Below are 16,540 nucleotides of genomic sequence, written 5' to 3'. Positions count from 1 at the left end.
TGCTGTTGCTCACTAGGGCTGTGCCGAATGTCCTTTTTCTTTACATCAGAAGTTTCTATTGAGGTTTCCGAATAAAGCTTTGATTATATGTTGTAATATTTTAAGATGTCATTACTCTAAAATAAAACATTTTAAATCCTTGAATAAAATCTCAATTTGAACAAATGGTTTTGTACTTTTTGAAGATCATCCTCAGAAATCTTGAAATGCTTCTAAACTGGCAATTTCTTCGAGTTGTCTGTACATCCGTTCATACCATTCTCCCAAACTCGATATCTCAGGACCCTAACCCTAACCCTAACCCTTTGAGGGAATTTCTTCAAATGTGGCACAAATGTCCAATTGGATTAACGGATGAACTGATTTTGGAGATCAAAGGTCACTGTGACCTCACAAAACATGTTTTTGTCTACAACTCAAGAATCGATGCACTAATTATGACAATTTCACACAAATATCTAAAAAGGATAAAATGATGAAGTGGTTTTGGACAGACGTGGATGTTAACTGCAACTTGACTGGCTGGCGTTTGTCTAAATGTAATTCATGCTGTTAGGTTGCTAGAAATACAATGTTTAAACACAATGACTAACCTAAACATGCAACAACAACAAAAAGTTCAGCCTTCTTCTCTTTTTCTTGGATCTATCTGCTTGGCTGCCAACTCCAAAAGATGTGAAGTCAGTGGGAGACGGAGACTGTCTCAGTTTGCTCGTGTTAAACCCGTTTTTATCTTTAATCCAACTGCAACTATTCCACTCTTCACACACCTGCTCCTAAGTCAACCTGTTTACTCCAGCTAGGGCCATGGCATGTGGAGCTGTGCACACGTACTGACGTTAACATGCTCGCTCAGTGCTGTCGCTGCTTCAGCAGGTTGCAGAGTTTTTCCCTCAAGTGTTGTCGCGGAGTGAAATGGACATTTTAAACCTTTTTCTCTTTCATCTGTTAAAGTGAGCAATTAGTCAACCCAGCTGAGCTGAGTTGTAGGGATGTGGGATTTGGATCTTAAAGCTCTTTGCAATATTTGGTTTAACTTCAGAAAGACTTGCAGATACTTGCAGGTGTCTGGTATTACAGACTATAACATGACATAATCTGGCTCTCAATAAAAAGGTTAGACCGGTTTTAAACCAGGAAAACCCCTGTCGAGATATTAATCTTCAGACAGCCGGGAATTCTCTCACGCACCCTCTCTGACACATTTTTCTCTTAAATACTCATCGCTCCTTTCCTTATCTCAACCCTTGCAGCTGTAACTGCAATGCACAGACACCACCGACGATGAAGGTGGCGGTGGCAGGCGACCAGAGTTACCTCAGCACCATCCTGAGGTTCTTTGTGGAGCAGCTGGCCAACAAGACACCCGACTGGCTCAGTTACATACGCTTCCTGGTGATCCCCATAGGTAAGTCACCCAGGATTGGTACACATACCACATGCTACATATTACTTTAACATTGTTTAATACTTTTTCTCTGCACTCCTGCACAGGTTCTCATCCCCTGGCAAAGTATGTGGCCTCCTTTGACAGCCGGTTCAACAGCATCTTTATGGACACTGCATGGAGGGAGCTGTTCTGCAGGACGGAACGGCCCGCCTCAGGTAGCTCTAGTGTCTGGCTAAAAAGCAAGCCTGCGTGTCTAATGTTCAGCCAACTTGAAAGGGAAAGAAATGGGGTCAGAGGATGGGTCAGGGCCTGATGGATGGGAAGAAAAGGTTTTTCCTCAAATTGCAAAAGACATCTACAGCCTGCTGCAGTGTAGCGAATGGTTCTCGATTATGACACTCCTCCTCCTCCCCGTAAACTGTCTGCTGCTGCTTAAGAAGACCAGCAGCCTGTCAGAACTCTGACTCAGATATTTACCCCAAAGACTACAAAATTGCACTTTGTAAGTCTTAAGATTGTCGGCTGTCTTCAACCTTTCTGTCACGAGTACATTTTTAGCTTTTTTTCTTCTTCGGACAATTCTGTTTTTCTTTTTCACTTTGCCTTAACCACAAAATATAACGTCAAAAATAATGTTCTTTAAAGAAAAATCTCTTCCTGCTTCCTTATAACGGGCTAATATAGTACATACTGAGAAACTTTGCATCAGGAATAACGATAAAGAAATAGCCAACCTTTTCCCTGATGGGCTTGTTTGCTTATGTAGGTCATCAGAGGCATCTGTATTAAATTGAGTTAAAAACTCTTTGTAGTAGCCTTAAGCTTGTATTCCCATCCCTTTTCCCCAATTCTCACCTGTCCTGCCCAGACGAGCCCAATAATCCTCACCCATCCCCAGCTATTCATTCACTTAATTTGCACCCCGTAGGTGCAAGAGTTACAGTCCCACACACCATGTTGAATCATCTCTAAAGGGGTTCTAAGAAAAAATAAAAGATGTAGAAAAACAGTGGCTCCACCATCTTTTTCCTTCATTCTTTTATCCTTGGCATTAGCTGCCACCACAACACAAAAGGCAGAGTTCAGATAGGAACGACTGAGTGCTTTCTCACAATTAGGCAAATTAGTTTAAACGTCAGAGAGGTCAAAAGAAGTTAACATTAAAAATCAGCCTGCGTTATTTCAAGTTGGCAGGAATGTAGTCCGGCTGCATGTGGCCCACAGGCCTTCTGTTCGACACACAATTCATCTTGTGTGTCGTATGGCTGACTTCACCCACGTTTTTAATGACACTCCGCACCCCCTTCTCCTTAATTCAGTGGAATGAAAATGATTAATGTGCAGTCTTCTAGCGATCTGCTGTACATGAAAATTAGCATTTGCATCAACTGTCTTGCAGCTTGTTAGTCAGACATAAAGCAGGAGAGGCATGTTGTTAACAGTCTGTCTCCCCGCTCCCTGCAGACAACATAGATGTAGCAGGACGAGTCGTTCAGTATCTGGTCGGAGCCAACGTGTCCCACCAGTTCCCCATCTCAGAGGCAATGCTCACCTACAAACAGAAGAGGTAAAGTAACTGGGACTATTTAAGTTTGATCTTAATCAAGTACTGCATATCCTTGTCTATGCTTGCATGAATGTTTATGTGCTTTTTTTGTGCTTTTTCTAAGCATGATTTTTAACTTAGAGTACTGATATTAGTGTCTATATTCTCATTAAAAATGAGCCCGAGAACAAATATAGCTACGACTGGTCTTCAGTTAAACTGCATGAGGAAGATTAAATGCAAATGCATGCAAGCCGGCACATACATTAAACACGCACATGTTGTTGTGTTGTGTGAGGAATGTCACCGCAGAGTCACTTCTGCAGGGTTCGTACAAAGTCTTGAACATTTGGCAAACACTTAATTTTAACCGTTATGTTTTCAACACAATCTGGTGTTTAATCTACACAAGCACTCATGTAAACCAAAGTTATTTTTAATATTTGAAATGAAACAATCCCGTCGTCAGATTAGTTTGTTGTATCCTGTCGTTTCACAGCAGACACGGAGCTAGCTAAGCATTAAATCATGGGCCTCAGAGTTACTGCAGGGGGGGGGCACTTATTATTGTTTGATAATGTTTTTAGTTTTTATTTAAAAAAATACACATTAAAGTAACAGGAATCCAACATATTATTAGCAAAGATAAATCAGCCTATTAGTAAATATAAACATTTCATTAACACAACATTAGTGACACATGAATCCTCGTGCAATCATGTGAGCCAGCTGACCTGTGCTAAATCATTGTGCAGCATCTATCCATAATGGTGAACTAATGGCTACTGCGTATTATTTTTAATAGCTTAGTATTGTATGCAACATGGTAGAAGGTATGTTAACATGGCACTTTAGGCCACCTACATTATTTTAGGCCCACTTTAATATATACATGATACTCAATTTATACATATGTAGTCAGGGGTCCCTGCGCCGTGTCTCTGTTGAAGTTACTCTGTACGAACCCTGCACATACGAACCCTGCCCTACACACACACACACACACACACACACACACACACACACACACACACACACACACACACACACACACACACAGACAATATCCTGTGATGATACTGATCATTAGTTGAATTGTCACTGTTGTCTTAGAATCTGTTTATTCCGACGTACGTAAAGGAGTCCAGGAGACGCAGGTTCTGGCCCATTTCAGGGCCAATCGTCTCACAAACACAGACGCACTCAACAAACAGTCCGTTGCATTTCTGTGTGCAAATGTTGCTTTTATTTCTGAGGTTTAACCAAACCCTTCCTCTCTTTGTAACAACGGCTTCCTATTGGTCAGAAGGTACTAAATACAACACGCAGTTTTAACACTGTCGCATTCCTTCTCCCCCCCTCTCCCCTTTTGATTTGCATTCAAGGAAAAGAAGTTTGTATTTTGATTTTTACATCAGGTATCTAATTTTAACTCTTGTTTTTGAATCCTTATTTTCTCTCCTTCCATTTGGCTTGAGCTCCTTGCTGTGTCTTTAACATTTCCCTTTTCACGCCCGATACTCACTTGTAACTTCACTTTGCACTCTGTCCTGACTTGTGTCTTTGGTTTGGTGTGACGTGTGGTTCTTACTGTCCTCTGTGTGTTGTTGCCGTGGAGACTTGCCTAACAACCTTTTTAAAACGACCCCAAAATATTGGACTGATTGTTCTGACTCGTGCATCCAACAAGAATGAAGTCGTGTAGAAGGAGTCGTGTAGAAGGAGTCGTGTAGAAGGAGTCGTGTAGAAGGAGTCGTGTAGAAGGAGTCGTGTAGAAGGAGTCGTGCAGAATGAGTCGTGTAGAAGGAGTCGTGTAGATAGGAGTCGTGTAGAAGGAGTCGTGTAGAAGGAGTCGTGTAGAAGGAGTCGTGCAGAATGAGTCGTGCAGGAGTCGTGTAGAAGGAGTCGTGTAGAAGGAGTCGTGTAGAAGGAGTCGTGTAGAAGGAGTCGTGCAGAATGAGTCGTGCAGAAGGAATCGTCGTGTAGAATGAGTCGTGCAGAAGGAGCCACAAGAAAACCAGCAGAAGGTTTTGTTACAGATGGACATGTATTGGTTTACTCTTAGTGGCTACATAATTATTAACTTTCGCTCAATATTATTGGCTGCTTCGACTCCAGCGAGGCAAATCAAATATTTCTATTTGATCATATCAGTCTAAAGAAATAATGTCATCGGTAATATTATTGAGATATTTCTCTCTCTTTCTAAACTGCATGAATACTAATAACTATGAAATAGATATTTCTGCATGTATAAATAAAACGGTAAAGCAATACCTACTAGTTTAGTTTAATATATCTTTGTCTGAAATATAATGACATAATGGAGCACCTGTGCTGCACTAGGTGGTGGTGAGATTGCTCGGGAGTGCGGTCCTGTTTCTGCAGTGGAGCGGGAGCCAGCAGCGTTCCTTGTCCTTCTGTCGTTGGCTGTGGCTGCAAACTATTTTGCAGGCTCACGAAAGACCGGGAGAGAATCACCGGCTAGTTTTAAGAGTTGCATTATTGGTTGCCGCAGGTTAGAGGACATTGGCAGAAAGATAACAAATCATCGGGTGCATTTTTTAACTGTTGTGGCTTGCTCGTGTGTGTGTGTGTGTGTGTGTGTGTGTGTGTGTGTGTGTGTGTGTGTGAAAGAATACTTCACCTACAAGATGGCCATTTATATATCAATAACTCGTGTTGCCTTGAATTCTGGAAGAAAACCTTTTCTCACATGCCTCCACGGTTAACGAAGAATAAAAAAAAAACGGAGATGAATTGAAGTAAATGGGGGGGTTTACCCACAGCAAAACTATATCATAACATCCGATTACGAACTCACTCAACTTGTGCAGTATAATCCAAGTCTCCTTATCCAGTCTCAAACGCATTCACTAAAGCCTTACTCGCACACACGTGTTTCTCACATGGCTCCAAGGTGAAGGAAGAATCAAAAAACTAAGTTTTCTTCTTGACTTGAAGGTAACAGGAAGTGAGTAATCAGAGGAATATGAGTATTTTGAAGGTGAAGTATTCCTTTGAACTTAAATTGACAATTGACCTATCTTTGTATAAGCATGTAATGAACCGGTGCCGCAACACTTCAAAGTAGTTTCACTACGGCCGGGCTCAAAGTATGTATAGAAATAGCTCCTAGTACTGGCTGATATGAACGACCTCGTCTTCTTTTGGTTGTAAGGAGCGTTCCTCCCACTCATCTCATTGTAACATGACTCCAAGATGACCCCATTTCACCCAATGTGCCATTTCTTCTGCAATGGGACATGGTGCAGGTCATGCCACAGCCATCTTCCCTCCAGGACCATTGAGTGTTCATGTGCACCTCTGGAGTGTTGACGTGTTAACAGAAACCCCCCTCTGGTCTTACTCACAGCCTCTGATCTCTCTCTGTTTACAGCCCTGATGAGGACTCCTGTCAGAAGTTTGTGCCATTTATTGGGGTAAGAATTATAATTTTTTTTGTCCTATGCAAAGACTCCAGACAGAATTGTTGATTCTGTTTTGTGTTTGTTCAGATCCCCATCACTATTAGTACTGTAGCTCCTCTTCCTGACGGAGCCTTTTGTATTTTTAACAGTACCTCGACAACAGAAAATACATCCGTAACATTCATACACACAATAAGACTCGGTACATAACACAACCACTAATACACACAAAACAATACAAAGCGTGTCTAATACATACGATAGCTCTATATAATCATGTCGTGAGAAGAAATGGCCGAGCAACTCATCCAATAAATCACAAATAAAGTGGAATAGCTCTCTACAGGACAGATCACATCTTCAATGTTTTACATTATTCTTTGTGTAAACAAATACAATCTTATTTTTGTTAAAACATGTATTACTTTCTAAAAATCAAAGAAACCTTGTAATGAGCCACGATTGCTCCGTAATGAACAGTTCTCTGAATAAACTAGTTCTACACCAGGAAACAGAAAACAGATGACTGTCGAGTAGAATAAATGATCACTATAAACAATTCCTGGGGTTTGAGTTATGATATTTTTAATAAAGCAGACTATATAATAATAATAATAATAATAATGCGACCTGCTTTGTACATTGATTGATTTAGTTCCAAACTGAAACCTTTTTTCTTGCAGGTTGTGAAAGTTGGGATTGTGGAGCAAAGCCTCTCAACCTCAGGTGAGGGTTTGTTTTGATTTTAAAGGTGTGGTGGTATTTTGTCAGGTTAGTGTGTTCAACATTTCACTGTGAGCTGAGACAGAAAAATAAAAAACATAGATGTCACTCACTGGATACTGATTCAGATCATTAAAGAAGAAATCCAGTTTGGTTTCGTTTATTTGGTTATATTTAGTTTTACTTTGAAGCTTTGTGTATGAGACTATATTCCACCTACAATTTGCAGTGGACTCGGATGATGCGATGGGGGTCAACACAAGCATCCTGTGCTCCCCGACGCCCCCGTCAGCCGGTCCGTATGGAAAGGAAATTGGGGGCACCCCCCCTCAGTCTCCCTCTGTGTCCACCGCCCTCTCTGGAGCTGGGTACGACAACACGCGTATTAATCAGAAACTACATCCTATTTTTGTTCTTTCTCACTGTACAAAGAAGATGTTTTTGACTTGACCTGTTTTCCTTTTGCAGCTCTCCATGTTCGGGCAGTGAAGTGATGGGGCTCCAGGTGGACTACTGGACGTGGCAAGGCCCAGAGAAGAAGAAAGGAGGGCGAGAAGAGAGACGTGGGACTGAAGAACACGCTAAAGAGTAACTTCCGTTCTCTGCAGGTCAGCCGCCTGCCTTGTGGAGGGGAACTCACCCCCCCGCCCAGCATGGCCATGACTGTCGTCACCAAGGAGAAGAACAAGAAAGGTATACATTGTATATTTTGATATTCACCATGATTGCATTTTACAAAATGTTTTACAAATCCTTCAGGTTCAAAGCTTGTCCGGGCGTAAGACTGATAAGTTTGGAAAAGGTTATATTTTTTTACTGGAGGGTTAAAAGAGTATAGAGCTGAAGACAGAAACATATTTTTGATTATTGATTATTCGTTTTTCATGCAAAAATGGCAAAATATGCAGAAGATTTCCTGCTTTTCTCTGTTTTATATAATATTAAAATGAATATCTTTTGGGTTCTGGACTGACCAAACAAGACATTTAAAGACATCGCCCTTGTTTTTGAGAAACTGCGATTGACATTTTTCACTTTTTTCTGACGTTTTATAGACCAAATGATTAATTAAATGGCCCTACAATACCCACAATGCATCGCGACTTTGCCTAAAGCAGAGATAAGTAGTCACTTGAGGACATTTATCAGACTTCACACAGCTCCCTTTGCAGCCACCTAAGCCTTAATACAACCTTTTTCACATATGCAGTAGTACTCCCCGTACCTGTACACACACTTTTATGTGTCCCTTTAAGTAAAAACAAAAACCCGCCTCCGTTTCTCTTTCCAGTGATTTTTCTCAGCAAGAAGCCGAAGGAGAAAGAGCTGGACTCTAAGAGCCAAGTGATCGATGGCATCAGCAGGTTGATCTGCACAGCCAAGCACCAGCACACCATGCTGAGAGGTAAGTCTTATGTGCAGACACAAAACACAGCCGAGACTATACTGCCCTCTGGTGGTGAAGTCAGGACCCTCCGCAATACTGCCGAGTAACAGTCATGTAAACCAAGTATTTAGGGCTGGGCTGAATAGTTCCAAGCTTCATACCGTTGACATTTGAATACTGTGTGGCTTTTTTTTCATTTTGCATGTCTATTCACTGTGTTTTAAACTTCCTATTTCTGCACAGTTGCAGATAAATTATTATGATTAGGCTTCACTCATATTCTCACATTCTACTATTTGTAGAATTAGATTCCAGTGTTGGCTGCGTACGATTGTTTCCGACTCGTGTGATCCAAACAATTCCAATAAATCCAGAGCGTGGTAAAGTCTAAATTTATAGAAAAGAGATGTGTAATTTACAGATTTAGTTTTTATATGATGAAATATTCTGCTTCAAGTCATATTTGTTGGCGTTTAGCCTTTCAAAATACTTTAAAATATGACTACAAGCTACATACATACATACATACATAACATGTGGTACAGCTCTAACGTATCGTTCTGATCCATAGCAGCTGCAAACTCTGAAACATCCATTCTGAAATGTTTCCTGAGTTATTCACTTATTTAGCTTTTAACATTCATCCTTTGTTCGTCCTCAGTCACTATCGATGGAGTGGAGTGGAACGATGTGAAGTTTTTCCAGCTCGCTGCCCAGTGGCCGACGCATGTCAAGCACTTCCCGGTGGGAATCTTTGGTTACACTAAGCCTGTGTGACCCCGGTCACCTCCACCACCAGACTCTCCGCTGCACTTGTCCCACCGAGAGGCTTCAGAGAATTAGAGAAGCCAACGGGCCCCCCCGGCAGTAATAGTTTTCCTGTGGAAATCTTACTGACTCACAACCACGTGTTCAATACACAAAACTTCATGTTGTCAATTGGATGTTTTTGATGTCGATGTTGTTTGGGTGTTGTTGTTGTTGTTTTTTACACACTACAAAAAGAACAAGTACTATTTTGTAAGATTTGTGCTATCGCCTCGGAGATATTTTGAGGTTTTATGACAATTTGCCACATTTCGATAATGGCAGCTGTGTTTGCACTTTGTTTTTGTTAACATTTTATTATTTCTGTGAAATCCTACATTTATTGTTACTCTATACGCGATGGAGGAGTGTGATGGTGACGTGCAGTGGCGTGTGTGAGATTGTTTGAGACCGTGTTTGTGTTTGTCGTTGAAAGTTGGAATATTGCTGTGAATCTAGATGGAATCCTTTTCTTTGAAACTCCGTTTTCTTACTCGTCCCTTTACTTTCTCACAAAGGTAAATTTTTATAGAAAGGAACGGAAAGTTCTGTTTTGCCTCGGTGCTTTTAAGACGCATCGTGTACCGAAAGCAAAAAAAAAACCAACTAACGTAAGGTATTTTTTAAGGTAGCTATAATGAATGTAGCTATGGAGCATCTGTAAGAATGTGTAAGCAAAGTGTACATTCAGACTGTACAGTAACATCCAGCAGGGTAACACTACACCACAAAACATTTCAACTATCAACAGCTGAAGGCCAAATTTAATTGTGACTGTATGAACTGTCGTATTGTTTAAAGGTCCCGAGTTGTTTTTCAGTTTCCCAGCCACCCCCGTGTTCAGCTCGATGTACCGGCTCACAGAACTGCAGCAACTTAGCGAATACTGGATTTCTCCGGACGTGCAGTGACGTGCCAAAGTCAAGTTGGTTTTACAGTATAACCACCAGAGCCCTTGGCTAGGCCAAACTTCATAGTATGTTGAACAGAAAACTTAAATAGTACATTTAATGTATCCGTGGTCCCTGTGGAGATCAGTATTTAGATTACTGAGAAATTCATTTTTGACAAATGTACAAGTTAGTGCTCCACATTTGGCCAAATGTAACCCCATTAAGCATTTGCAAGACGTGTGCACATCCTAACCAAGCAATTACCGCTGTGTCCTTTATTATAGCTTCACTGTGGCTGAGGCTAAAACATACCGATAGGTTGGGCGGTCAGTAAAACTACAAATGGGTTGGACTTGAAACGTGCTTTGACGGTAACGTCGAGCACAATGCAAGTATTGAATTACATTTTAAAATATGATGGCAAGTGTACGTCCAGGTCGCTGCCTGTGTGTCTGTGTTGGTGTGCTATATGTTTCGATGGTACTCCCTGAATAGTGTTACGTGAAACTTTTGCAATAGGAACCCTTTGGACAAAGGGCGTCCTGTATCAGTTAGCTGTTGCTTTTTTCTAAAGTGAAGACTTACAAGCGTTGATTGGCTGGCTTTTCTTAGTGATGTATATAAATATATACAAGATGTATTATTGTGAATTCCCCCCCCCCCCCACCCCCACCCCTCCCACTAAATTGAAAAGCACAAATAGCTTTCCTTTATTTCTTGACATAAATGCCAAATATATTTCCAGATTCTCATAACTATGAAGTTGACATGTACAATGCAAACCCTATTGATATTCTCATACAGTTCCCTCACTTTGTAATGCACTTTCATGTGGTTTTCTACCTATTTTAGCTCAAAGTGGGACACACTTTGTTTTTGAGGTGAAGTGTTAAGAGGCGTTATATTTGAAATGTAAACCACTACCTTTAGTCAAGAGAAGGCAGTTTTTTTTGTTTTGAAAATGAACCTTTTTCATAGGGATGTTGTTTGTTGATGGGTTAAGCGCCCTATGAGGTCTGGAAAACCCCTCATGGCTGTCTGTTACTTTATTTTGCCACTTGATGTTGAAAAGCTTATTTTGCAGCTACCACCAGAAGTGTCTGCCTGTGACTACACGGTCAAGTTTTCTTGTTCCCCGTCTTCTAGTCGGGACACCAACGGGCCCTTACAGATGTGTAACCTCGGGCTGTGAAGTGTTAGCCAGGGCAGAGTAGTTTGAGGGAGTTTGTCATGTTAGCCTTCTAATTACTAAACGGGCATAATGACGTGTGTTTCGATGTATTTGACCTCAAGTTTTTCTTTTCCCTAAATCTAGAGGTAGCATGGGGGTGTTTTACGAGACTGGATCAATGAGCAGGTATGCTCACTGTCACCATCATTTAGCACAGCAACAAATTAACATCCGTTAGTTTTTGAATAAATGGTCAAACTACAATTACATGCCATCTCATTGCTCCTGTTACTTGAAATGCCACCCAGTGTCTTTGCACAAACCCTATTTTAAATGACATGACAGTATTTTTAAATTTACCACTAAATAAATATGGATTACTCTGCATGTTTTACTATAGATGTAAATATGTTTTGGATTTTTATATTGTTTTGTTTCTTTCCATGCTCCCACAAGCAGTTGTGTTTTAATAAATTTTTAATCTTCTGTACAAATGGCTTGTCTTTATTCATACTTTGCAAACAATGGACTAAATAATATAACCAGTGATTTATAAGCGATACACAACAATCTCCAGTCCCGAACATGTCCTGTGTGTTAATTAGACGAGATCGAGGGCAGGTTGACGTAAGTCTTCATCGGAGGCAGCGGTTTAATCTTGCGTCCTGCCCAGCCTCCCTTCCTCTGCCACAAGCCGCTCGAAGGGCGAATGCCAAGCCAGCGGTTGCGGCCGGCTTTGCCAATTTGCCGTTTATTGTGGTCAATGTTGGACACGCGTCCCACCGTAACAATGCAGTTCTCCAACACCTGTGTGTGACGAGATGACATAAGACTCAGTACAGCTAACGTGGTTTTTAAACGCGGCAGGTAAACCATCTTGAATCCAGATAACCTCACCTGAACCTGCTGCTTGGAAGGAAGCTGAATGATCACTGTTCCGTTTACTTTACGGAGCAAAACGCCACTTGTGCCTGAAAACCGAATGAACAACCAGTTAGAACAGATAACAATAACTTAAACTGTCACAAGGATGCACAACAGAACACATCTTAATGTACAGTAGAGGCCATTTATTTAAATGCATACATATCTTGTGTTAAGTCAATAGGGTACGTCATTTATTTCCATCATTTCAAAATAAGCCAAGAAAATATTTCAGCTTTAATTTACTAAAACAGATTCAGTGCGTCACTAAAGTTACGTCTCTTCAAGCTGTAGGACGCTGGATCTTTTCTGGCTATTTTATTATCTTAATGTACAAATAATGTACATACTCTTTTGATTCAACACAAGAAATGTTTGGCAACATAAAATATGTGGAGCTGTGAAAAATGTAGTTTGAATGTCTCTAACCGAGGTGTTTTTAAATATGTGATGATTAGAATACTTCATTACCTTATGACATTTTCAAAAAACAAATTAATTGATTGAATCAGGAACAGTCTAAACATGCTTTCAGGAAAGAACACATGCAAATAATAGATTACCTGCAGCACGAATGTACATGGATCCCTTCCCTGGTTGTACCTCCAGGTTGTTCACCAGCGTCCCCACAGGAAGAGCCCCCAGCGGGTAGGCATCACCCTCATTGGCTGCGACTGCAAAGTAAAGCAAAAAGGTTATAGTATGATTGTGTGTTAAATGCAGATCTTGCCTTCAATCATCTTGAAGGAAGGTTTAAAGGATCTTATACCTGCCATGCGTCCAATAACTCCAGATGTTTTAATGACGTTTCCGGGCTGCATGTTCTCCGTCGCAATAATCCATCTTATCCGGTTGCCTCCAGCTACCAGGGCAATGTGAGCAGACCTGTGTGACAGATTATGAGGATAAAACTATATTCAGAATACTAATCAAAGTCGTGTGAGGTGACAGCTGGTCTCACCTGCATGGGTCATATCGCACTTCAACGACCTTCTCTTCAAAGGGCTGGGCCTCTTTCGTTGGTTCATAGCGCAGTCGATGAAAGTCTATCATACGGTATTTTTGTTTATGGCCACCGCCGATGCCATGTGTCCGTATCTTTCCTGTACGGCAGGGAAAAAAAGATGAGCAACTCTTTGCACTTAGCTCCAGTGAGAACAAGCATCACTAAATGCGGTCAGCGCTCCTCTCGATGCTGAACTTGACTTCTGATTGACGATTTAAGTGGAAACATGAGGGGGAATTATTATTAGGGGACTACTCTACTCAATACTAAAATGATCAAACTGGTGCTTGATTTCATATTTAAAAATCCAGCCTGCAACTACACTTTATTCAAAACAATTCATTATCAATTATTCTGCCATTTAATAGCATGGACAGCTCACAAATAGTTTCAAACTTAGCACCAGATTTCAAGACAGGAAACAGGGCAGTAGCGCTTATCCCAGTTGGACCTCGACTAGATTGGCACTAAAGGCCAAAAGACCGTTTCAAACTCTGTTTAAGATTTGTAAGCTTTTAAATATATTAGTGAAAACATAACAGATACAGGCAAATACAGAACAGCACATAAGCAGCCAACGTCCTCCTGCAGCCCACACACAATAATGTATTGTATTCTTGAACAATGGCCAGTCTTTACCCAAGTGATCTCTGCCTCCAGTCTTCTTCATTCCAATAGGACTGATGGTGTACTTCTCATTCTTCTTCCACTGTGACCTGTTCTGCTTCAGAGAGGCTGCTGGTGAGGAAGCCTCTACACTGATTTAGGACTGTACTGGGCACCTGAGTTGCCAGCTTGGTCTGTGCAACTGCCTGTAAACAAAAAACAATATGGATTGTTTGGTGGTTGTCATGATTCAGATCTCCAGTATGAATGAAAGGCAGTGGGTGTTTACCTGTGAGGATAGCAGAGCAGGCCGGGAGAGAGTCAGGGAGCGAAGGGCTAGAGTAAGACACGACACCGCCATCATAACAACGTCCTCCTGACAGCTGAAGAGCAGAAAGCAGGTTTAGGCGTGCAATATGAGCTACAATGTACTCCTGTGTTTAATCCAGGGGGGTCTTGCTTAGTCTAACTTCTAACTAAACCTTGAGGATTCAAATAATTAGTCGTAAACAAAATAGCATTACCTACTACGTTATAAATGTATTTCCGGCTATCCCCTAACTTTGCAGTAACCTTACCAAATAGAAAATAAACATTAGCTATCGCTAGTGTATCGTGAGGTTAACCCGGCTCAGTGAATACACGCCCTCTTATTTTTTGTTTTATTAAGCTAAACAGAATTGGCTAATTATCTTATGTCCAACTTGTAATATAGACCAATGTAATATTGACATTAAACCAACCTTTATATTTGACTTATTTCATCACAAGCTTCTCGGCGTCCTTCACAGTCCTGCACGCTGCGTCGCGCACTGATGACGTATACTCTACTCTTTCTCCACTTTACTATACATAAGGTATTTGATCATAAGAATGACCATATAAATTAAGTTAGAAATAGATGAGTTCAATTATTGATATATGAAATAATAAAAATAAAAAAAGGTCAAAAGTCCGAATGTCAAATGCTAACCAATTGATTTTTAATATCTGCCCAACATCTTTTTGACTCACATTACAAAGGTACAAGAGTCCACTTCAAATACATAATATAGTAATAAATGTAACCTTTTATAAAGAAATTTTGCAACCGTGTAAACCTTGTGAATTATTTTGAAAATAGTTTCTTTTAAATCCATCTATTACATTCAGAATGTGCTTTATCCATAATAGACAATGTTTCCATATCAGGAAATTGTATGTACAACCCTTTATTAACACTTTTCATTTCAAAACAGCACTAATAAATGAGTTTATTATATTTGTTAAGATTTAGGTTACAATCATTAATCACTACATTTGGTAATGCTTGTTTAACTTTTGAATGCATTGAGGTGTTTTGGATCAATGAAATTCCTTCTTACATGTAATGTAATAATGTAATGTAATATTAATGTAACTGTGGATGTGGTCTCTAACCTTGTTGTACAATGATATGCTTAAAAAATATAAACTGAGTAGGGCTCTGAGATCCATGGAAACATTTATTTTTGAATGATTGAGCTTTACTGTTTTACACTGTTTTTATTTTGTTCTATTAACTTTGTATTTTATTTTTTATATTACTAATCTTTTAATTATAGTACCCTCTGTTTAATTACTATTTTATGTACTTTATATTGTCTTTTAATCCTGTTTTATATATGGATGGTCTTTTTTTGTTTTTATTTATGTTATTCACACTAAATTGCCCTTGTGTATGAAGTGTGTTATAGAAATAAACATGCTATTGCTACAATAAATACAACTTATTGTTTGTCTCCCACTAACCTAATTTCTCCTACCTTTTGATGAGGCCCATGTATTAAAACTGTTTGTCTTATTCACACAGAGGTTCACATTTTACTGGTTGATGAACAATAATAAATGTTGATGCAAGCTTTCAAGACTCATTAATGTCATTTCCGTCACTTCACACAGAATGTAACATAGAATACGGATTATATTATAAACTAGTGTGTTGGTTAACATTTCAAAATAATTGACTGTAAATTAAACCAAATAGAGAAAGCTTCTGTTTAGTAATACTTGTCTCACGATTAGTTTATTTTTTCATAATAACTCTGGGTTCTGGTTTGTCATCATGTGTCATATATAAATGTGTAATACTAGCAATATGTTCACACTATCATACAACACAAAAAAAGGGAATATGTTTCAGGTAAAGGAAAAAGGAAGATCTGTTATGTTTTCCTTTATGAAATTATCTAAAAATAATTTGGAGCATTGAAATTATATTTAACTGGTAGAATTACTGTCACCTGTTAATGTTCACAGGTTAGCCACCAGATGTCCCTACATGCTCTTTAGTGTTCTTTCTGTGGTGGAAATGATGGGCTATGACTATAGACCGTTCACTTAATACATCCATGCTATATACTGGCTATGACTGTGTAGTTGTAGGTCTGTGAAGTTCAAATTAAATCTTAAAGTTATATTCTCATATTCGCTCATGTTTACACTTCCAAGTAAATATATGTAAGATTTGAGAAATATTAGACTTTTGTGTTTGTAGACACTAAAACAGATAAGTAACAACTAAAATAAGTAACTATAATCAACACAGATTATATTTATAAAAAAAGTGCAATTAGATAATAGTTACATTGTCAAGGATTACTTTATTGCATTTTCGATTGCATCTTTTAAATATCAC

General features: G+C 39.6%; 2 protein-coding genes across 2 annotated transcripts in view; one reads left to right on the top strand and one right to left on the bottom strand.

Moving 5' to 3' along the window:
* Positions 1-11,842, top strand: part of LOC115019784 (phosphofurin acidic cluster sorting protein 2) — a 50,847-nt gene extending 39,005 nt beyond the window's left edge. Inside the window, 11 exon segments of the mRNA XM_029449375.1 lie at positions 1,254-1,408; positions 1,495-1,605; positions 2,855-2,957; positions 4,322-4,354; positions 6,337-6,379; positions 7,051-7,093; positions 7,320-7,458; positions 7,559-7,624; positions 7,626-7,783; positions 8,382-8,495; positions 9,139-11,842. Coding sequence (XP_029305235.1) covers positions 1,254-1,408; positions 1,495-1,605; positions 2,855-2,957; positions 4,322-4,354; positions 6,337-6,379; positions 7,051-7,093; positions 7,320-7,458; positions 7,559-7,624; positions 7,626-7,783; positions 8,382-8,495; positions 9,139-9,254 — 1,081 coding nt within the window. The 3' untranslated portion in view covers positions 9,255-11,842.
* On the bottom strand, positions 11,601-14,709 carry mrpl2 (mitochondrial ribosomal protein L2). Its single transcript, XM_029449376.1, is given in 9 exon segments — positions 11,601-12,155; positions 12,246-12,319; positions 12,836-12,946; positions 13,042-13,157; positions 13,234-13,375; positions 13,918-14,014; positions 14,016-14,090; positions 14,174-14,267; positions 14,628-14,709. Coding segments are annotated over 8 exon segments (900 nt in total). The 5' UTR covers positions 14,249-14,267; positions 14,628-14,709; the 3' UTR covers positions 11,601-11,945.
* Between the last annotated feature and the right edge of the window lie 1,831 nt (positions 14,710-16,540).

The sequence above is a fragment of the Cottoperca gobio genome, chromosome 15 (genome assembly GCF_900634415.1).
Source record: "Cottoperca gobio chromosome 15, fCotGob3.1, whole genome shotgun sequence".
NCBI lineage: Eukaryota > Metazoa > Chordata > Actinopteri > Perciformes > Bovichtidae > Cottoperca > Cottoperca gobio.
Note: the sequence above shows the minus strand (reverse complement) of the source record. Positions and strands in the feature narration are given on the sequence as shown.